The sequence below is a fragment of the Trichophyton rubrum genome (genome assembly GCF_000151425.1).
Source record: "Trichophyton rubrum CBS 118892 genomic scaffold supercont2.12, whole genome shotgun sequence".
Classification (NCBI taxonomy): Eukaryota; Fungi; Ascomycota; class Eurotiomycetes; order Onygenales; family Arthrodermataceae; genus Trichophyton; species Trichophyton rubrum.
Window position 1 is genome coordinate 395,129 of NW_003456417.1, and position 22,176 is coordinate 417,304.

Sequence of the window (22,176 nt, forward strand, 5' to 3'; positions counted from 1 at the left end):
CAAGCTATTGATAACGGCAGAAACATTTTGGCTTGGGATTTTATAGGGCATGGGTATATGTGAAGTTCCTGTCAAGGAATTCCAATGTCAGGAACTGCTATAAAACGACTACCTCTCCTTTCCTGATTACTAGAAGAATTTATTCTCTTCTTCAGTCATTCTCTCATACGCTCTTTTGCATTTTCTTGAAAGTCGTTCTCGTTCCTCCCCCCCCCTTTTTTCCTCGTTTATTGCTCCCCTGACCCTATTCACTCATTATGACGGGCTTTTTTACCATTCTCTCCTTTTCTCTGGCGGCATTGTCTGTGACTAATGCCGCACAGATCTTAAGTGTCCCCAAAGGGGCTGAAGTTGTGCCCAATGGCTACATCGTGGTCATGAAAGACGACACCTCTCAACAGGACTTTTCTTCTCACCGCGTCTGGATATCTAGCATCCACCATAATATGACCCGACGCGGCCTTGATGGCGCAGGTGTCAAGCAGACATACGACTTCGACCACCTACGTGGATACAGTGGTATCTTCGATGAGGACACTATAAAGGATATCTCAAACGATCCAAAGGTATGTGCACGTTCATCGGCTGTTTATCACCACTGCTAGTGTCCAAAGTCTTACATTGTACTCATTCAAGGTTGCCTTTGTCGAGCCAGACGCTATCATCTCCCAGCATGTTGTTGTTCAGCAGCGAAAGGCTCCCTGGGGCCTTTCGCGTCTCTCTAACCGCAGAGGAGGTCGCAACTATGTATTCGATAGCTCTGCTGGTTCTGGCGTCTGGGCCTATGTTGTTGACTCGGGTGTAGACATCCGCCACTCTGAATTCCAAGGCCGTGCTGTTTGGGGCTCGAATCTGGTCGATAACAAGAACTCTGATGGAACCGGACACGGCACCCATGTCGCTGGAACAATTGCTGGCAAAACCTATGGAATTGCAAAGAAGGCCAAGGTAGTTGCCGTCAAGGTGCTCAACTCCGAGGGCAAAGGCCCAACCAGTGGTATCATTGCTGGTATCAACTGGAGCATCAGACACGCCCGCAAACATGGCATGCTACAGAAGTCCGTTCTCAATATGTCACTCGGAGGTACATACAGTGCAGGCCTAAACCACGCTACTGCCCAGGCTATCAAGGCTGGCATGTTTGTTTCTGTTTCTGCTGGCAACGATAACGTAAGTGATCACAGTCTCCGTAGAGAGAGGTATATTTGTTAACTCGATGCTTGGGGCCGATAGATCAACTCGAATGGTAATTCTCCAGCTTCTGAAAGATCCGTATGTACCATTGCTGCCAGCACTGAGAATGACGGAAAGGCTTCATTCTCTAACTGGGGCCCTGCCGGTAAGCATACATTGGATTGAATCAATATACGAGATTCGATACTAATGGATTTATGTATAGTTGACCTTTATGCTCCCGGTCACAATATTCTTTCTGCTAGGCCTGGAGGCGGAAGCCAGACTATGTCTGGGACCTCCATGGCAGCCCCTCATGCCGCCGGTGTTGCAGCCTACTTGATTGCAAAGGAGGGTATTCCCGGTAACCGTGCTTGTCTTCGTCTCAAACAGCTCAGTCAGCCCACTATCCGCAATCCTGGACCGGACACGACCAGCCGTCTGCTTTATAATGGCAGTGGCCGTTAATCAGGCAGTGTCATTATCTGGCAGTTAAGGTACTATAACCCTTTTGACTGCGCTATCGTCGGGGCCTAGACTTCAACACTTAATACCATTCATTATTTGCATGCCATCATGGCCGTGACAGATAAGCATGTTTTTGTACTAATTAATCAAGACTAATTATATATTGAGGTCTCATTTTCGTTGTGTAAATATCTCTTTGGAATATTATGATGTGGTAAATATAAACGGTCGCACATCGTGCCATTAAGAGCAAGTGATTTTACTAAAGTTTCTGCAGTCCTTGAGGCCTAGTGGTGATTTCATCTCTTTCAAACCGAAGGACGAATGTTTCGTCAGGCTCGGTCGGTCGACCAACCCGCACCGTTGCCTCCCTGCAGGAATGATCATAAACTATATTGAAAAGAGTCTCTCCCCGGCTCTTCCCCTCAAGATATCCGCGGCAAATACCAACGGGATAATTGTCCTCATCTTCCCAAAGGCGAGAGAACTGTTCTTTAGACAGGCTTTCTGTCTTGCTCATAAGCTGCATCATCCTCTCGTATCGAGTAAATGAGTCTGGTAATGGGTTTACCTCCGGTGCGTTGTTGTCATGGGGGAGAAGGCAATGGTTAGTGTGAACAAGTCTACCATGAGCATCGGGTACTTGTTGAAGTATATCCGCATGCGAGAACTCAATTCCAAAGGCTTCATCTGCATTTCCAACCATGATATAGGCGCCAGCAGCCATCCCACCTTGGGAAATGATCCTGTCGTACGCTTCGGTGGGAGATGAGCTTTCCAACGCCATGCGTAGAGCAAGATGTGATGGTAGTCCTGTTCGACGTAGCCCTGGGACATGAAGTGCGTTGTAATTCACAGCAACACCAGCACTGTTAAAGCCAACTTTCCCGATTATGCCTGCTTCTGTGACCATTTTTATCACGGGAAGATCTGGTTGTCTGATAGTGAGCTGGATAAGATTCTTCTTAGATGCGCTGAAGAACTAGACGTCGCCGTTAGCAACTTGACTAACTATAAACATACTATCAAAGATACTACCAAAGAAAAGGAACTGGTGATAATAGGAGAGAACCATTAGGGCAGAAACTTACATCCCAATTCTGGCCCTGCAGCGCAGAGCCCTCAGACGTTTTGCAGAAAACACTGGTGCATCCGTCTAGCTTTACGAGGCCATATGCGAGCTCAGTGCGGATGTTTAAAATAATGATCTCCAAAACCTCTCTTCCAGCACCCTGTGCAATACCTTTTCAATTTGGATTCGTTAGCACTGACACTATATAATACTATAAAGATATTGGGTATAAAAAGGTAGCATACCGCGTATTTCTTCAAAGTATTTCGGCCATCTTTGCTCGATGACCTGTGCCAGATTAGTGGCTACTCTCTGCAATTCCTCTTCCTGCTTCTTTGTGCGTCCATGGATGAGATCGAGAGAGAAGTCGAGAGTATTGGCAATGACATCTTTGGCAGCATGGCCATGCTGGTAGCCGACCTGTTCTTTTAATTCATTAGTTAGCATCAAGGGGTAGTTAACCAATTAGTTACTTAACCAACTAGTTAACCAAGCCTCCGAGCAGGAACAAAAACATGTAGATATACTAAGATCCGCACCTCAAAGGGGGTTCCCTGGCAGGCAACTCTAAGCATCATGGTGAATATCAGCTTCTCAAACACTGCTAACGTATATGCATGAGGAAATAGGGGAATGTATGGGAAGCGTAGGCAGTTAGCTAGTCAGTTACCTAGGCAGTTATATAACTAGGTTGGTTTTGCAGTTGCCAAACTTTTTGACAGCCGGTTTACTTATCAATATAGCGACCACCAGTGGCCAAGGTCCTTCTTGACCCATCAACTAAGCTAACGAACTGCAGTTTGAGCTGGTCGCCCTGCCGATGTAGCCAATCAGTCCGCTGTAGCCCTGTTGCTGCGAGTGTGGCAAAGGCAGCTCCACAGCGGCGCCCCTGGCCTGGCGTGGTCCATTTAATCCGCCGCAGCGGGTCTCTGAGCGGACCGCATCCGATCAAGGCGCCGCATTGCAGAGCAGTAAGATTTTGAACATGACAAAATGGCTGGCTAGAATAGCTCCCAAAATTCCTAGAGCTTGTGCACCCAAGACAGCGAATACGAGGAGTTCGGCTGAGTGACACCCACAGTGGTGCCGGCATGACGACATGACGGCGCGCCGGTCGCATCGGCTGGGGCGGTGGTGGGCGTGTTCCAGGTTCTTCAACTTCGTATCCGTCCTTGGATCTCCATCATTGTGCGGACTTGAGTGAAATCATGGCCTGTGTTGCATTTAATCTATATAATTTTCAGATCGTTGAGATAGCTAGTTACATAGCTTGTTAACTCGTTAACTAGTTAACCAAGCTTAAAACTAACACACAAATTTTAGGTCTGGCCGTTCTTCTTGATCAAGCCAATCAGACCATCCTGCAAGTACTGGCCGTACGGAATAGGCTTCCTGGCTGGCTCGGAGTTCTGAGAGTTGGAGCCTGGGTTCCACGGCTCGACAACGTCATCAAAACCCAGGTTGACAAAGAAGGGAAGGGATTGGCGCTCTGCGTTCACGAATTTGACGCGATGAATGGGCGCCGGGTAGAAGTTGTTGGTGATATGGGCCATGTAGCTCCCGCAGTTGACAAGGTAGCCGGTGTCGTCAGCTTCGATATCCAGCCAGCCCTCCGGCGTCTGCACCTGTAGGTTTTGAACCTGGGATTGATACAGGACGGTGATAAGTGAAACGTCTTCGTGCCACTCGAAGCTGAGCTTCGTGCCATCGCTGGCAGTTTTTATTGCAGGAGCCGGGTAATCCTCGATATAAGGGTATCTGATAAGAACCACTGAGGACAGCGTATCATGCTTTCGAAAGTGCTTGGTGAAAAAGTCCTCTTCCTTACCAAGGGCAAGTGCGTAACCACGCAAGAGGGCCGAGGAGAGACCAAACACATCCCAGTAATACTGCTCGGCAAATTGCCGGAATCCTGGGTGCTTGTCCTCGTCTGGCCAGACATTCACCTCGTGAAACGGTGTGCCCTGCTGAATGCGGGGATGGTCGGGGCTGTAGTTGGGATTGAGATAACAGAATGACTCGACAGCCTTCTTCCCTGGGATGGGCAAATAGTAGCCACTGCGAATCTGCTTTTCGTGTTCTTTATTGTACGCCCGAATGGCGAGCTGCCACTTCTCCTCGTCGGTAATAGAGAGGTGGAATTTCCGGGTCTCCTCCGTGAGGCGATTGACATCGACCCCATGGCCGACTGCGTAGAAGAAACCTGAGCCGCGCGAGGCTGCATCAATAGCACGAGCAACTTTCATCTTCTCCGCCATATTATCACCAAATAGGGGAGAGACATTGATTCGAGGAACGTCGGCAACTGGAGTCGTTGACATGATGTCGATACGGTTAACCTGGTGTATCTCAAGAATGGAATATGTCAGGTTGCTGAAAGGTCGTTGGCAAAGATGAATAAATTTTAGTGATGAATTTCAGAGTGCAACATCGGGAGGTGCGGTTGGTTCACTAAAGTGGAAGAGAAGTCTTTGCATTTTTAAAACAGCCTTCTTACTCTGAGCCTGTGACTGGCGATGCAGACATGAGCCAAGACGTCACATTGAATCACTTAAGCAGCATAGATCCCCAGTCTCTCGAGCTGATCAGTTAGCCAACTGCACGCAGGCATGTTAACACCCTTCAGAAACATATTGCCGCCAGTGGGCCCTGGGCCCATAGCTATCGTCCATATTTCAGGTTTAACAATACGAGATCTTAATATACATTGCACCCTCGGAGCGTCCATGTTGACGTCAGGCTTAACGTGGAATGCTATCAGCTGTATATTGGATGAAATCGAGGTCCGCACCCTTCATTGCCCCAAGACTCCGCTCTTGGGGCAAAGGCTAAGAGATGTAACCAAGGAACACAAGGGTATTTCTTTGACACGAGGAGAACAGCCATCTCAGCTTGACCTGAAATATAGAGACGGTTTATAGGTCTCTATGTTTCTGGTTTTTCCCCCTTCTAGCATCAGTATTTCCGAAGACTTTTCAACTCTCCCCCCATATCATAACATCGTGTTTCAATCCCAGCTCTATATTTCAAGATGACCATCGAAAACGACATCAAACGACCAAGTAATGATGTTACCACCTTGGAAAACGGCAAAGCTCTGAATTTTCGAAGGCAGATACCCTCGCCCCATGAGAGGATGTACTGCAATGGGAGCCTCGATAAATGGAGGCTCTTTATCAGCCATATTAGTGAACGCTGTGATCTTAGTGGCCTTGCAAAGGCCTGCACTAGATACCAGCTAGCACTAACAGGGTTTTCCGACGTTGACACCCATCGGGAGCGTCAAACTGTAACCGTTGATGTCCCCGAGGGGGTTAACACTGCCCTCAGGGACAGATATATCCGGCAGGGAGGCTCTCTTCGGAGCATCGTGCTGTTTGCAGTGCATCAGATGCTTAAGGGGTTCGGCAATGGTTCCCACACAGTTACTGCTTCCATCAGCCCAGATGTGGAACACGGGCTTTCTTGGGAGGTATCCCCTACCATTGTCTCTCACAAAAATCGCGGACAAACGTCAGTCCTCGAGGCCATCAGAAACATCGACATCAGCAATCAGCGGCTACAGTCTTCCAAAAATGAGGAAAACGAAGAAGAATCACAGGCGAATCGGGCATCGCGGTTAGAGGAAGTCGGTAGTGAATTGGAGGGAGGTTGGATGAAGTCGGAGCTTTTCGACTTGCCGGTTGTCTTCGTTAAGTCGCGCTTAGGTCACGTGATGCGACTATCCAGCATCGACGTCGATTTCCCACTAGCCGTGCTCGTCCATGAAGGACACAACGATGGAGACCTCCAGCTGGCTGTCCAGTTCTCTACAGCACTCTTTGCGCCTGAGACTATACAAAATTTTACCGATGCGCTGAAAATCCTGCTCGCAGAGGCCTCGACAGGCCCAGGGACGCTAGTCAAGGACATCGACCTACTCTCGGCGCAGCAAATTCAGCAACTGGATGTTTGGAACAATACCGATGGAGATTACGAGTCTTCTAAGCGGCTCAACCATCTTGTAGAAGATGCTGTACGACACTGCCCGGACAAAGTAGCTGTCGTGTGCGAAGAGCGAGAACTCACGTATGGCGATCTCAACCGCCAAGCGAACTCTCTCGCTAGATATCTCTGCCGCTTCGTGCAGCCAGAGCAACTCCTCGGCCTATTTCTCGAGAAAAACGAGCTACTTATAATCACAATCCTCGCGATTTGGAAGTCAGGAGCTGCTTATGTTCCTATCGACCCTGCTTTCCCCGATGACCGTGTCCGTTTTGTTCTGGATGATACAAAGGCTAATATCCTCATCGCCAGCGATGCACATGCTGCAAGATTGCAAACCATTGCCAGCAATAAAGATATTCAAGTAATCAGGCTTGAGCTACTTCTGAAAGAGTTAACATCTTCGGCGGCCGGTGAGTTCCATGATGGACAAAATCTGGACCACCTGCCTCTCAACAGCAGGCAGCTTGCATACGTGACATATACCTCTGGCACTACCGGCTTCCCAAAAGGAATATTCAAAGAACATACTAGTGTGGTGAATAGTATCACGGATTTGTCTGTCAAGTACGGTGTGGCAGGGTCGCATCATGAGACGATTTTGCTATTTTCTGCTTATGTATTTGAACCGTTTGTCCGCCAACTGCTCATGGCGTTGGTGAACGGCCATCTTCTCGCCATTATAAGTGACGTGAAAAAATATGATTCCGACTACCTGCTATCCCTCATGCAGCGGCACCAGGTTACCTACCTCAACGGCACCGCGTCTGTGTTGCAAGAGTACGACTTCTCCACATGTCCATCATTGAAGCGTATAATCATCGTTGGTGAGAATCTGACGGCCGCACGATATGACTCACTTCGTCAGAGATTTAAGGGGACAATTTTGAACGAATATGGATTTACCGAGTCAGCTTTTGTGTCTGCCCTGAACATTTTTGAGCCTCATTCCAAACGAGAAAATACCAGTCTCGGACGCCCGGTTAGGAATGTAAAGTGTTATATTCTCAATCAGGAGCTAAAGCGAACTCCTATTGGAGTAACGGGTGAATTGCATATCGGCGGGTTGGGTATTTCACGAGGGTATTTGAACCGCCCCGACCTGACCCCGTTCAAATTTATCCCCAATCCCTTCCAGACGGGAAGAGAGAAAGAGCTCGGTATCAATCGCTTAATGTACAAAACTGGTGACTTGGCCAGATGGCTACCCAACGGCGAGGTGGAATATCTTGGACGTGCAGATTTCCAGATCAAATTACGTGGCATCCGAATCGAGCCGGGAGAGATTGAATCAACGCTTTCTATGTATCCCAATATTCGAACAAGCCTAGTAGTGTCCAGAAAACTCAGATCAAGAGGTGAAGAGACTGCCAATGAACATTTAGTAGGGTACTACGTGTGCCAAAATAATGTGGAAGTGGTTCCTGAGGAGAGTCTGTTGGCATTTCTAGAAACAAAGCTACCCAGATACATGATCCCATCACGTCTGGTCCACCTCGAATATATTCCTGTGAATATTAACGGTAAAGCTGACCTGAAAGCCTTACCCGTGGTTGATTTATCAAGACCAGCGAAGGGTGCCTTAAATAATTTGGGAAACCAAACGGAAATTGACCTACAAAAGATTTGGAGTGATGTTCTCGGTATCGGAAATGATTCCATATCACCTGACGATAGTTTCTTTCGCTTAGGAGGGCATAGTATCAGTTGTATTCAGCTGATCGCACGGATCCGACAACAGTTTTCTGTCAGCATTTCTGTGGAGGACGTCTTTTCAATAAAAACCCTTAGTCGCATGGCTGCATTCCTACGCAAGAGGCAGAGCGAAATCGAGGCTAGCTGTACAACTGATATTGCTACACTATCAAGCACCTCTCAAAGTTTTCCTGTTCCTTCGGGGAGTAACAGCACTTGTTACCTTGCCAATAGCCTTCAGCAAGGTTTTATATACCACTACCTAAAAAATAAGGAGCCTTCTGGAACATACATTATGCAATCTGTTTTGCGGTATGATACTGAATTGCAGCCTGATGTTTTTCGGAAGGCCTGGAAACTTACGCAACATGCATTTCCAGCACTGAGGCTCCGATTTTTATGGGAGAAGGACGTATTTCAAATTATTGACCAAGATCAGCCTCTTCATTTTCGATTCTTCTCTTCTGATAGGGATCTGGAGGGCTTATCTAGAGAGGATAAGCTTCAGAATCTACAAAACCAAGATCTGCAGGAAGATTACAAGCTAGATGCTGGGGAACTCTTTCGGGTGTATATGATAAAGCATGATGACCAACATTTTTCCTCCCTTTTTAGCTGCCATCATGCTATTCTCGATGGGTGGAGCCTGCCTTTACTCTTCCAGCATGTCCATGAGGAGTATCTCCGCCTTATCAAAGGCGGCCACTTTCATTTTGATACCCCCATTGATAAAGCGTACGGACACAGTCAGAACTTTCTTCAAATGAATCGTGATACTCACCTTGAATACTGGTCTGGTGTAGTTGAACAAATCACGGAACGCTGCGATATGAATGTCCTTCTGAATGAGCAGAGTAGATACAAGATACCTCTCGCAAATTATGATCAGGTCCGAGATCAGCGCCAGCAGACCTTACATCTTGATGGCGATATGCACCTAAGAAATATTCATGATGCATGCTCTGAGCGGGGAATCACTTTACACTCTATCCTTCAGTTCATCTGGCACACCATCCTCCAAAAGTATGGTGGCGGAAGCCATACAGTTACGGGAACGACAATTTCTGGCCGCAATCTACCTGTCGAAGGCATTGAACACTCTGTCGGACTCTATATAAACACACTACCCTTAGTGATAGATCACACTGAGTACAAAAATAAGAGCGTCCTGGATGCAATGTCTGATGTTCAGGCCAAGGTCAACGCGATGAATACACGGGGGCATGTTGAGCTAGGCCGTTTGTATAAAAGTAACCTGAAACATGGGCTCTTTGACACGCTGTTTGTCTTCGAAAGCTATCCAGCCTTGGATAGGATGAAAGAACTCCATCATCAAGAAGCTTTACAATATTCCATTCAAGGAAATATGGAAAAATTGAACTATCCTCTCACAGCTATAGTGCAGGATATCAACGCTGCTACCATAGACACTCTCACATTTACTATCTGCTATGCCAGTGAACTTTTCGATACACCCACGATCCTAGAGTTATTGTCAATGGTACAAGATACCATTAAGCAGATATCAAGCAACCTTACACGACCAGCAAATAGCTTGGAGTATCTCTCTTTAGCTCAGGTCAATCAATTGGCTGAGTGGAATGCAACTGAAGCCGACTTCCCAGATGCAACTCTTCATCAGCAGTTTGAGTTGGAGGTAGACAGGGTTCCTAGTAAAACTGCTATCATCTATGAGGATGTAACGTTAACATACCATGAATTAAACGAGAGAGCGAATCGGATGGCGTGGCAATTGAAGAGGGAAGTTGGCATAAAACCCGATGACCTAGTCGCTCTCGTTCTGGATAAAAGCGAACACATGATGGTTTCTATACTGGCAGTGTGGAAGTCTGGTGGAGCTTATGTACCGATCGACCCGTCATACCCCGAAGACCGCATTTCTTATATCCTCCAGGACACTAACGCGGTAACTGTGATCGCCGATCCCATCTATATCCCCAAGGTCGAGAAACTTACACGTCTAGGAGTACCGATATATCCATCAGATTTGGCTACACATAACACTAGCGATTGGAGCTCAGATAACCCTCCCTCTTCAAGCATAAACACGAACTTAGCCTACATTTTCTATACGTCTGGAACGACTGGCCGGCCAAAAGGGGTAATGGTAGAACATCACGGAGTGGTCAATCTACAGACTTCGCTCTCCAGGATCTTTGGCCTCCGTGAGACTGATGACGAGGTTATCTTCTCCTTCTCGAACTATGTCTTTGATCATTTTGTAGAGCAGATGACCGATGCCTTGCTGAATGGTCAGACTCTATTAGTCCTGAATGATACCATGCGTGGAGATAAAGAAAGGCTCTATCAATACATGGAGAAAAATAGGGTAACTTACTTGTCTGGAACCCCGTCAGTTATATCCATGTATGAATTCAGCCGGTTCAAAGCGCACTTAAGACGAGTCGATTGCATTGGTGAGGCGTTTAGCGAACCAGTTTTTGATCAGATTCGCGAAACCTTTCAAGGGCTTATTATCAATGGCTACGGTCCCACTGAAGTCTCTATTACTACCCACAAACGTCTATATCCTTTCCCGGAGCGCCGCACTGATAAGAGTATCGGCTGTCAGATAGCCAACAGCACCAGCTACGTTCTCGATGAAGACATGAAGCGCGTCCCAATCGGGGCCGTTGGAGAGCTCTACTTAGGTGGTGACGGCGTTGCCCGAGGTTATCATAATCGCCCCGACCTTACAGCCGATCGATTTCCTTTCAATCCATTCCAGACAGACAAAGAGAAAAGTGAGGGGCGCAATATGCGACTCTATAAGACTGGGGATCTCGTGCGTTGGATTCCTGGCAGTAGAGGAGAGGTTGAATACTTGGGTCGCAATGACTTTCAAGTAAAGATCCGTGGAGTGCGAATTGAACTCGGCGAAGTCGAAGCCGTTCTGTCTTCGTACCCAGAAATCAAACAGTCCGTGGTTGTTCCTAAAAAACGTGCGCAGGGGGGCCAAACATTCCTTGTTGGATACTGTGTTTCTGGTTCAACAATATCTTCCATAGATATAAAACGATTTATGCAGTCTCGTCTGCCAGACTACATGGTTCCCTCTCGGCTCATCTTTGTCACAAAGTTACCTGTTACCCCTAGTGGCAAACTAGACACAAAAGCTCTGCCAGCCGTTGATGAGTTAACAGATAACGAAGTAGTTGCACCACGGACTGAAATCGAACGAACTTTGCGTGAAATATGGGCGGAGTTACTTGAAATACCACTAGAGGATATCAGCATCTACAGCGATTTCTTTGGCTTGGGAGGCGATAGTTTGAAGAGTACCAGATTATCCTTCATGGTCAATGAATTTCTTCACAGGACAATTAGCGTCGCCGAGCTTTTCCAGCATCGAACAATCGAAGCATTAGGTCGTTTAATCGTTAACGGCATCGGGGACATACAGGACATCGCCTTGATCACTGACACAAACAAGGATATCTCAATATCCCCGGCGCAAGAGCGTGTTTTATTTCTCCACGAGCTTGAAGGCGGGAATAGTAAAGGGTATAATATAACAAAAACATTACAATTGTCCTCCCAGACGAGCCCTTCTTTAATTGAACAGGCGCTAAGGAAACTTCTATCACGACATGAGGCATTACGTACTTTGCTGCAGAAGGACGCTGTCTCTGGAATCTACCATCAGAAGATTTTGAATAATAATGAAGCGCAGTCTTTGTTCTTCATCAAAACATCTACAGTCAGGGATTTGGATCATCTCGATCAAAAAATTTCTGACGCTTCCCAACATATATTCCATTTGGGAGAGGAACTACCCCTCAGGGTGTATATGTTCACAGAGAATGGTGTCTCATTATATCTCACGTTTGTCATTCACCACTCGAACTTTGATGGTTGGTCTTGGAATATTGTCTTCCGGGAACTTGTTATGCTTTATTCTCGTTTGCAAGGCAAAGACTCTATCACACTTCCAAATCTCACAGTTCAATATAAGGAGTTCGCGCATCATCATCGTCATATACTTACAGGCGACCGTTTTCGTGTACTCTCCGAGTTCTGGCGAAGTAAGCTTGAGAACTTCGAGCCCCTTCACCTCAATACTGATAAATCTCGGCCGCCCCATTTTGAATATGATGGAGATGATGTGAACTTTATTATAGGCGAACAGGAGGTTAAAGTGTTGCAAAAGGTGGCAAAGCGATGCAAAGCAAGTCTCTACGCTGTTCTCCTTGCATTATACGGTCTGATGCTCGCTTCCTATACCCATCAAACTAATATTCCGGTCGGTGTACCCGTCACCCATCGAACCCACCCACAGTTCCAATCTGTTGTTGGTTTTTTCGTCAATCTTCTGGTTGTACGGGTGGATGTGACCCGGCAAGGAATTGTTGGACTTGTTAAACGGGTAATGCGGGAGCTGGTGGATGCTCAACTTCATCAAGATATGCCGTTCCAGGAGGTAACAAAACTTCTGAATACAGAACATGACCCCAGTCGACATCCTCTAGTACAAACTGTATTCAATTATGAATCAAACCAGGCTGATACCCTAAGCACAAAAGCGAACAAAGGAGATTTCGCTGAATACCAACCAAAACTGGCATACTCAGCTGCAAAATTTGACTTTAGTGCTACAGTTTCTGAAATGGGATCCGAGGTGATGGTCAACTTTAACTACGCTATCAGTCTATTCACCAAATCCACAATTTTGGGAATGTTGGATACATATAGGCATCTTATCTATGGGGTTTGTCATTTAACCGAACACGGGATTAACGACACCACGCAACTCCCATTGACGCCCATGTGTCAGGGTGATGGCAGTCACTTGCCATTGCTGGAGACACATCTTACCACTTCCGGGGACAAGGAGCCTGCTGCTACCTTGAACAAACTGTTTGAAGCCGAAGTTGCTCTGGCGTCAGACTGTGTCGCGATCGTCGAAGGAGAGAAAACCATCACATATGGCGATCTCAATGCCCAAGCTAACCAATTGGCATGGTATTTACTTTCAATAACAGACTTGAAACCAGATGACCATGTAGCTCTGATGCTGGACAAAAGTATCAGCATGCTCATTTGTATTCTTGCTGTTTGGAAAGCTGGAGCCGCATATTTACCCCTTGATCCTACGTTTCCTGATAACCGAATAGGCACAATCCTTCAGGAATCTAAGCCAAAAGCTGTTCTTTTGCATAGCAAATACGCAGTACGGTTCGAGTCCCAAGGTATAAACCTCGTCACAATAGATACTACGGAGAACATCAGCCGCCAATCGACAGATGATGTCAAATCAAATGTGCAGCCTGAAAATTTGGCATATAGTATATTCACATCAGGAACTACTGGCAAACCTAAAGGTGTATCAGTCAAGCAAAATGGAGTCATCAATCTTCGGAACGGCCTTCGAATGCGATATTTTGGCAACTGTGCGCCAGGAAACCATAGTGTGCTATTTCTCTCCAACTACATCTTTGACTTCTCCCTCGAACAAATAGCGTTATCGATCTTAAGTGGCCAGACATTGATCATCCCGCCGGAAAATTACTTCGCCAGCAACGAGTTCTATGATATCTGCAATTCATATAAACTCTCTTATTTGAGTGGAACTCCGTCTCTTTTGCAACAAATCGATCTACGAAAACTAAAGTTTCTGAAAATGGTAACAGCTGCTGGTGAAGAGCTCCATGTCTCTCAGTACAAGAAGATGCGTGATAGCTTCCATGGTACTATTCACAACGCTTATGGAATCACTGAAACAACAGTATACAATCTCATTACTGCCTTTTCAGCCAATGATGGATTTGAAAACTGTCTACGAGAAGTCTTACCTGGAAATCGGATTTACCTACTCAGCCATAATCTTCAGCCTGTTCCGCTAAATGCAGTAGGACAACTATACCTGACAGGTGACTGTCTCGCTCGTGGGTACCTCAACCAGCCCACATTAACCACACAGCGGTTTATCCCTAACCCCTTCCGCACTGATGAGGACGTTGCCTCTGGAAAGTTCTCTCACTTGTATAAGACTGGAGACCTAGCTAGGTGCAGGCTGGATAGCTCAGGGAATACTTATATCGAATACATGGGACGAAATGACCTCCAAGTCAAGCTTCGAGGTCTCCGAATTGAGCTTTCCGAAGTTCAGCGAGTTATGTCCTCAGTTCCTGGGGTTGAAGACTGCGCTGTTATCGCGAAATATATGGATGACAACCCACGCTCTCGTGTGGCTCAGTATCTTGTGGGATACTACTCCACGGAAAATCCATCAGGCCTTGAGGAAATAATCATTAGACATATGAAAACCAAGCTGCCCGGGTATATGATACCAGACCATCTGTGCCATCTCAGAGGCCCCTTTCCCGTTACTAGAACAGGGAAGCTTGATATCCAAAAGCTACCAGATATAGGCGTCACGACCGGTCCCCGGGCCGTTTATTCACCACCACACAATGCCCTGCAATCCAAACTTTGTGCTCTCTGGGCCTCTGTCTTGGGGGTAGAACGGTGTGGAATTGATGATGACCTGTTCAAAATGGGTGGGGACAGCATCACCTCCCTTCATCTGGTCGCGCAAATCCATCATCGCCTTAGTTGCAAGGTCACCGTTCGTGACTTATTCGAATACCGCACCATCCGGAAGCTATACAATAATGTTCTACGTAATGATCTGTCAGGCTCAACCAGCGAGTTCCGTACTGAACAAGGTCTTGTCACCGGTGAGGCACCCCTACTGCCAATTCAAGAATGGTTCCTTTCCAAGCCGCTAGAAAAACGGGATCAGTGGAACCATACATTCTACATTCAAACGCCAGAATTGGATGTGGATCGTTTGTCAGTTGCTGTACAGAAGTTACAGGACTATCACGATGCATTCCGTATGCGATTGAAGCAAAAGGGGGAGACTTTCGTTCTATCATTCCCAACAGAGCATCAGAAAATTGCACTGCGCGTCTTGGATGTAAGCAGCATTTGTAAACGTGCTGCTGTCAATGAGGCCCTCAGCGAGTGGCAGTCGGCGTTCAATATTGAGAACGGCCCTATCGGTACTATTGGCTACTTGTATGGCTACAGTGATAAAACAGCCCGTGTATGGTTCTCAATCCATCACCTTGCCATCGATACGGTTAGCTGGCAGATTTTGATACGCGATCTCCGGAATTTATATCTTGGTGAAAATTCAGGCAGCAAGGGCAGCAGTCTGCGGCTATGGGCTAACAGTATGAGCAGCTATCAGGGCTCAAAACTGGAGCGAGAATACTGGGATAACTTGATCGCTCAAAGTTCCGAAAGTGTTGCAGCACTTCCCCCTTCTACTAGACCTCGTCTAAAATTAGGGCGTGTCATGGGTGCTGACAAGTCAGCATCTCTGCTGCAGCATGCTGGCCAAATGGAAGCATCTGTACTTGCTGCAGTCGGGCTAGCGCTCCAGGATGTTGAGCCAATATGCTGTAATATGGTCACCTTGGAAGGACATGGTCGTGAAGAAGGTATCGATAGCACTCTGGATGTTAGCCGTACGATGGGCTGGTTCACAAGCATGTATCCATTCCAGATTCCCCATGTGAAGGAGGTCGACATGCTTGCAGCAGTAGCCGAGATCAAGGCGGAGGTGGACCGAGTTCCTTGCCATGGCGCTGGATATGGTGCGCTCTATGGCTATTTACGGCGTCCATTACCCAGTGTCAGCGTCAATTATCTAGGGCAGCTTACGCGAACGTCACACATGCCCGATGATGACTGGAATTTAGCTATTGGGAATGGAGAATACGCATACGGGCTGACATGCAGCCCCGAGGACGCAAAAAAGAGCTCTTCCGCTATAGACATAACGGTGACATGCATCAATGGGAGAGTGGCTGTTGATGTTTCCAGTATCTGGGACCAAGACAAGAGTGAGGTGTTGATATCTACGATTGAGCGCGGACTGGACCATATAGCCGAGCAGCTCAGTAGCGGGAGTACATCTTCAACCGATTCTCCGTCTTGCCAGTTATTCACCGAAGAAACATTCACGCCTTACTTTGAATATCGTGACCCTAGCCATCGACAAGGTCCGACCCTGTTTCTCCTGCCTCCAGGCGAAGGCGGAGCCGAGAGCTACTTCAACAACATTGTCAAATACCTTCCAAAACACAATCTGGTGGCTTTCAACAATTTGTACCTGCACAGTAAGGCTCTACAGACATTTGAGGAGCTGGCGGAGTGGTATGCGGACCATATACGGCGTCTTCAACCTCACGGACCGTACCATTTACTTGGCTGGAGTTTTGGTGGAATTCTCGCGATGGAAATTTCCCGCCGGCTAGATGATGGCAGTGGGAAGGCGATTAGCTCACTTCTATTCATTGACACCTACTTTGACGTCCGGGGCGCAACCGAGGAGATCGGGATGGCCGAGAGGACAATTCTGGACAAGATCCATCATATATACGATCCTGAACCCACGCGGCTTGCACACATGCTCTCCCGAGTTAAGGATGTTGTTCTCTTCAAGGCTGCCAAACCTAACGACAAATATACCAGCGACGAGCAGCGTCTACTATACGAGTACTATCATAGAACCAGAGCCAACAACTTGGACAAATTCATCCCTATCGAGCGTGTCTCGGTAATGCCGTTGCAAGGTAACACTCATTTTTCCTGGGTCCGGGATGTTGAGCAAGTGAAGAAAGTATGCAGCATGATTGAAAACATACTGGATAACATGGAGAACGGACATACTTAGGTGGATCTCGAGCCGTAATCTTGTACTATAGATGTTGAGTTACATGGTTAGCTATTACCCAAGGAGAATGGAACACCATTGGCCGACAGGTGTCTTAACGAGACGATGCAGGACGTAGTTGATCAGTTATCGTATTGCTTAGAGTGGTCACTCGTTAACTAGATAACTATTCACACTGGCCAAATCCTGGCTCGTAACTACATGTTTCAGTGAATGAGCAAGGTCTCCTTAGCGACTCTCTGACCTACTCGACTTTTTGGCCTCATTCAATGATATAACTATTCACTGATTATCTCGCTCTGAGTATATCAATACCAAGTTCTCAACCTTGGAAATGGGAGGGTCTTCTCCCACCATCCATTCTCGTGATAAACCGTTAGTTATGACTAGTGCTAGTTACCATGACAACCAGGCCGTTGATGAAGTAACAGAGCAGGATGACCATCTCCTAGATGACCGTCTCCTGCAGGTGCTGGGTTGGTTGACTCTGCAGAGGCAAAAGATCAGGTCGTTCAATGGCGGACAGCCCTAAGTCTGCATGCGATATGGCCTTCCCTCCCCAGCAGCGCCGTGGATGCATATCCCCAACGGAGAATACAAGCCCGGGAAATTCGGCTTCGACACATCACGAAGAGTCGCGCAGTCTTCTTTTCTTCGCTGGCGAGACCATTTTTACAAACATGAGCTTTGACGGAGTTAGCAAGAGATTTCGAAGACTGGAAACAGCAGAAGAGAGCTTTGATCGTCAAGTCCGTGAAGGATACAATTTCGAAGGACTGGATACCCTGCACGTATTCGCATCAAGTTGCCAGAATCTCCCACCTCCTGTCGAAGACTGCTTGCCATAGCTCAAGCAGACTGAATATATCCTAGAGGATGCAGACCTCGAATCCATTTTGCAATCAGTACCAAATTGCTACAATTATAACTAACTAGTTAACTGTTAGCTGGTGAGCGAACTCGTTAACTAAGCTTGCGCCACAACCAACTGTCGCTAAGTTGCCTAACTAGTTAATTATCTTGGCTAACGTCAGTCAGAGGTATTTAGCTATAGATGAATGGTATCGCTCTCTCGTGATGTGTTGTTATGTACTGGACATTGCATACTAAACCTCTATGCCAGCATACCACATAAGCAACAATCCACAATGGCCGATTTAAACAGAAAAGCACCAGAGACTATTGACTCTCCGCTATTGATCGGACTTCCCGAGGGAACACCACGGATTGAATATACCAATATGGAGGACATTAGGTGTCTAGTGAATAAAAGGGCTCAACTATGCTGCTTGGATTCTTCCAAAAGCGAATTTATCATAGTTATAAATATACCACATACGTTCCTTCAAGATTTTGATAATGTCTATCCGGATAAAGGACCAAGAATATCTACCAATCTTCGGGATAGAGTCTTTATTCTCGAGACTATGGTTGGCAAAATACATGAAATCGCAGCTCGAGGGCTTGAGGGATATCTTAGAGAAAAGATTAGAGATATGAATCTCAATTATATCACTACCCGTTCCGGAGAAGGCCGGGCAACCAGCGATACTTTTACCAAGGAGCCTGATGGAAGCTTTACCTTACTGGACCGCGATTGGCCAATATTAGTTATTGAAGCCGGAGTATCTGAATCGGAGGCCAAATTAAATATTGATGCTCGTGGATGGCTAGAATCACCAAAGCCAGAAACGGAAGTCGTTATTATAATTGAAATTAATCGACATTCTCCGGAAATTACCTTTAAAAAATGGGAAAAATCATCTTCCACGCCAGAGAGAGGAACATGCTCCTACCACCAACCGGCGATATCGAACGAGATTGTCCACGCCAAGTATCAGAATGATGTGGCCGAAATTACTGGCGATATGGTTATCCCATTGGCGAAGATAGCCGGCCGCGGGCCGCAAAATTCCAACGAGAATGACATCACTGTCACAAAAGCGGCATTTGAAGAGATATGCAAGGAAGTGTGGGCAGCCCAGAAGTTTCTAAAATAATCAATTTTATTGATACACAGCTTGTGAAATATGATGCTACTCCCCATTCTATGAGCGAGTAAACAATCAAAAATTCTTGCATCCAAAACCGCAGAGTAACCTCTCTAGTAGGACTGGGATTGACTCGGAGTATTACCGCGGTGCCCTTGCGTTTGCTAGAGCTTATCAACGGGTTTTCTTAATTTGTATCCAGCCTAGGTCTTACTGCTAGGTGATTCCGCGTTCGATACAGACGATAAGGCTAGACCAGTATCAAAATGAAGTGTAGTTTTTCCTAGAAGCAGCTTGGACAGATTACTTACTATATCCGGACAAGTTCTCTTGAATACCGGAGTGTAGTACTAATTGTATCAGCCGCTATTGACCCTGAGAATCATTCTTTTGCCTTCAACAGTGATAATGCGACCGCAGTTAACCCGAGACGTGGCTCACGCTATGTAGCTCTGGAGGCTCTGCGCGGGCGGCGGGAAGTGGGTCTTCCCGCCGTAGTTTAACAGTGAGCTAACTAATTGATGACTGGGTCAATGACGGCGCCAACTGTCATCCAACCGCCCACGGCTCAGCAAGCTATACGGAGTACTAGCTATTTATTGAGTTAACTAATACTTAAACAATGATAGAGTATCCCCTTCTTTCTACGGCTACATCTAGCAATGAACTGCTTAAGCAAGTCGTCAATGTGGACCAACCACAGCTAGTAACTATGGAAATCAGTGATATGACCATGGTCTTAATTCCAGTTCCGCATATGCCCCCGCCGTGAGTGGAAGCGTCGGACAAGAAGGGGTTACAGTGTGACAGACTCTCTGCACCAGATAGCCGGCATGTTGCTTTTCCTCACTCAAGCTGCTCTTCATAACCAACTGTCGGCTAGTCAACTAGACCTCATGTCCCGTAAGCTGTTTCAAATGAAGCTCCCAACAAAGGTAGCAAGTATAACTAGTTAATAGTAGCTGCAACTGCAACAACCACGCTACAGGGAGTATTACTCCAGATATCTCGAGAGCCACAATAACTACCTCAAATACAATCAGCAGACATTTTTCTTCCCCTTCGCTGCGATTTTTGTGATTTCTCATGCTTGTGACAACATAATAATACTGGCTTTCATTATTAGCCTAAGGTATTGATTCATTCGTGGGGAGAGTCGAAGCTATCCCTTGGTGTAACATCATTGAGCAATATCTCTTCTCTAAATGTTAGTTAACTCCCCCATTCTTACCTCTATCATACCATCAGTCAAGAACGCAGTGGGCCTAGAATGTATCCAAACAATAGAGAGAACTACAGCCAAACAATATTAAGTCACAGTGACTTCCGTATTTCCAGCCCTAAGACGCATGCGTAACTAGACATGCCACTGGGCATACCACAGCTTCAACTCTATGCATTCGACGTAGTTTACCCAGCCTGGGTAGAGTGCCCGTGGGAAAACGGCAATACGGTGCCCTGGCCCGACGGCGGCCATCCAGGCAGCCAGCCTTGCATCTCGTGGCCGGATCTGATTGTAGTGAGTCCGTGTCCGTCGCTGGGCACATACGTTTGGCTGCAGCATGAGCCTCTCGTCTTCGTGGTTTTCGTAGACTTGTTCCGGGTCGTCTCGAAGGACTCTGATTTCGAACCAGGTGTAGGATCCATCGTAGGAGTCGCGCACGCCCTGCGAGCACCAGCCTGGATATCATCTGTCAGCTCTATCAGGCCAGAGTAGCTAGAAGAGAGTCAAAATGAGCGCAGACCTTGATCATGAGAGACAGTCAGGATATCTATCCTGCGCAGGTAACCCTGCAGCGCCGGACACTCGACCTCAATGTACGGCCTGATCCTGTCGTTCTCGGTGAAATAGAGCTCTCGCTCCCGCCGCGCAGAGACAGCCACCCAGAACTCAGCCTCGTCCAAGATGTGCGCCATGATGGTCTCCGGCAGTCCCAGCGCGGCCGCCAACCATGCCAGCAGCGCCGTATAGCCCTCCCTCGTCAAGCTGGTCGTCCTGCTCCAGCTCCCGCCGTTCCCGCCGGCGCCGTCAGCCAGTGCCTGTTGCAGCGTCGGGAACCAAGGCTCCCTGCCGGCCCAGTCAACCACGGCTGCCGGCAGCGCGACAGGCAGACGACGGCCCTTCTCAACCATCTTTTCGGCAAGGTACGCGCAGGTGTCGCCGTGTTGCAGCTCGAGGGCGCACTGGAGGGCCGTCTTGCCGTAGTTGTCCGTCGCCGTGAGATCGCATGGGTTAGCCTCGTCCTCGACCAGCCGGCGGATCTCCTCCAGCCTAGCCTTGTGTCTGACAGCCTCGAGTAAGCGGCCGTCCATCTTGCCGGTCGTTAATTGTCATTCAGCCAACAATGAACTTCTTCCCTAGACAATTGGATGTCGAGTGGCAGGTAAATAGTTACTGGCTGCGGGTTGGCTAACTCGTTGACTTGTTGGTTGGTTATAAAAGCCGCGGCTATCAACAGGGATACTGCAGCGACTCCTGGGATTCTCTGGGATTCTCTCTGGGATTCGCCCTTATACGCCTTCGCATAGCCCAGGAATTACTGTCGGCCGTCCAGTTGGCGTCCACGGGCTTCATTCACTGCCTATATAAACCCCTCCGAGATAGCTTCTTCCTTTCCCTTTCTCCGTCCCTTCACGATCTGTCAACTCAGACAAACTAACCAATAGTCTAATGCATCTTTGGAATCATTAACTAGTTACCTTGATGGGACTCCACGCCTGTTATCTAGGCACTGTTAGGAATACCGGCATAGACATGACCTCAAAGGCTGGAGTGGGTTGTAGCCCGCATCAGAGCCCTTTGATTGCTCTAACAGAGTCGTCCTACCTGATAAATCTGAGCTAGAACAAGCCTCCCCCTTAGCCATAAGTAGCTAGCTATCGATAGAGTGAGAAGCTCGCCGGAGATAACTAGTTAGCTGGACAATACGAGATCTCCACGGCGGAGCGATAGACGCCCCGACGGAGATACAGAGGGGCACCTCAGAGGCCGTGATTATAGCTAGGACAACCAGTATAAATAGACAGTGAACCCATAACTAACACTTTAGCTGCTGCTGATATCTCCAACTACTTATAGAGAG

The 22,176-nt window shown here is 47.3% G+C and overlaps 7 protein-coding genes across 9 annotated transcripts; 4 read left to right on the plus strand and 3 right to left on the minus strand.

Moving 5' to 3' along the window:
* Positions 1-257: 257 nt before the first annotated feature.
* TERG_08201 (subtilisin-like protease 5) lies at positions 258-1,641 on the plus strand (the record flags this gene model as incomplete). Of its 3 annotated transcripts, XM_003231368.1 has the most annotated exons (4): positions 258-566; positions 637-1,170; positions 1,234-1,339; positions 1,400-1,641. In XM_003231368.1, 4 exons carry the CDS (start codon positions 258-260, stop codon positions 1,639-1,641), a joined length of 1,191 nt encoding a protein of 396 aa, XP_003231416.1. The 3 variants fall into 3 exon arrangements, with proteins under 3 accessions (XP_003231416.1, XP_047607492.1, XP_047607493.1); XM_047750547.1 differs by lacking the exon at positions 1,400-1,641 and having other exon boundaries at positions 1,234-1,359; XM_047750548.1 differs by lacking the exons at positions 1,234-1,339; positions 1,400-1,641 and having other exon boundaries at positions 637-1,212.
* A 262-nt stretch (positions 1,642-1,903) lies between these two features.
* On the minus strand, positions 1,904-3,291 carry TERG_08202 (uncharacterized protein; the record flags this gene model as incomplete). Its single annotated transcript, XM_003231369.1, has 4 exons — positions 1,904-2,623; positions 2,733-2,884; positions 2,959-3,133; positions 3,253-3,291. 4 exons carry the CDS (start codon positions 3,289-3,291, stop codon positions 1,904-1,906), a joined length of 1,086 nt encoding a protein of 361 aa, XP_003231417.1.
* Positions 3,292-3,440: 149 nt separating this feature from the next.
* TERG_12660 (uncharacterized protein) lies at positions 3,441-3,806 on the minus strand (the record flags this gene model as incomplete). Its single annotated transcript, XM_047751589.1, has 1 exon — positions 3,441-3,806. The coding sequence occupies one exon, from the start codon at positions 3,804-3,806 to the stop codon at positions 3,441-3,443; it is 366 nt and encodes a 121-aa protein (XP_047607494.1).
* A 31-nt stretch (positions 3,807-3,837) lies between these two features.
* Positions 3,838-5,034, minus strand: TERG_08203 (isopenicillin N synthase; the record flags this gene model as incomplete). Its single annotated transcript, XM_003231370.2, has 1 exon — positions 3,838-5,034. The coding sequence occupies one exon, from the start codon at positions 5,032-5,034 to the stop codon at positions 4,033-4,035; it is 1,002 nt and encodes a 333-aa protein (XP_003231418.1). The 3' UTR covers positions 3,838-4,032.
* Positions 5,035-5,744: 710 nt separating this feature from the next.
* TERG_08204 (uncharacterized protein) lies at positions 5,745-17,102 on the plus strand (the record flags this gene model as incomplete). Its single annotated transcript, XM_003231371.1, has 1 exon — positions 5,745-17,102. The coding sequence occupies one exon, from the start codon at positions 5,745-5,747 to the stop codon at positions 17,100-17,102; it is 11,358 nt and encodes a 3,785-aa protein (XP_003231419.1).
* Positions 17,103-18,250: 1,148 nt separating this feature from the next.
* TERG_08206 (uncharacterized protein) lies at positions 18,251-19,102 on the plus strand (the record flags this gene model as incomplete). Its single annotated transcript, XM_003231373.1, has 1 exon — positions 18,251-19,102. The coding sequence occupies one exon, from the start codon at positions 18,251-18,253 to the stop codon at positions 19,100-19,102; it is 852 nt and encodes a 283-aa protein (XP_003231421.1).
* Positions 19,103-19,576: 474 nt separating this feature from the next.
* On the plus strand, positions 19,577-21,029 carry TERG_12661 (uncharacterized protein). Its single transcript, XM_047751590.1, has one exon. It carries the CDS (start codon positions 20,457-20,459, stop codon positions 20,808-20,810), a length of 354 nt encoding a protein of 117 aa, XP_047607495.1. The 5' UTR covers positions 19,577-20,456; the 3' UTR covers positions 20,811-21,029.
* Positions 21,030-22,176: the final 1,147 nt, after the last annotated feature.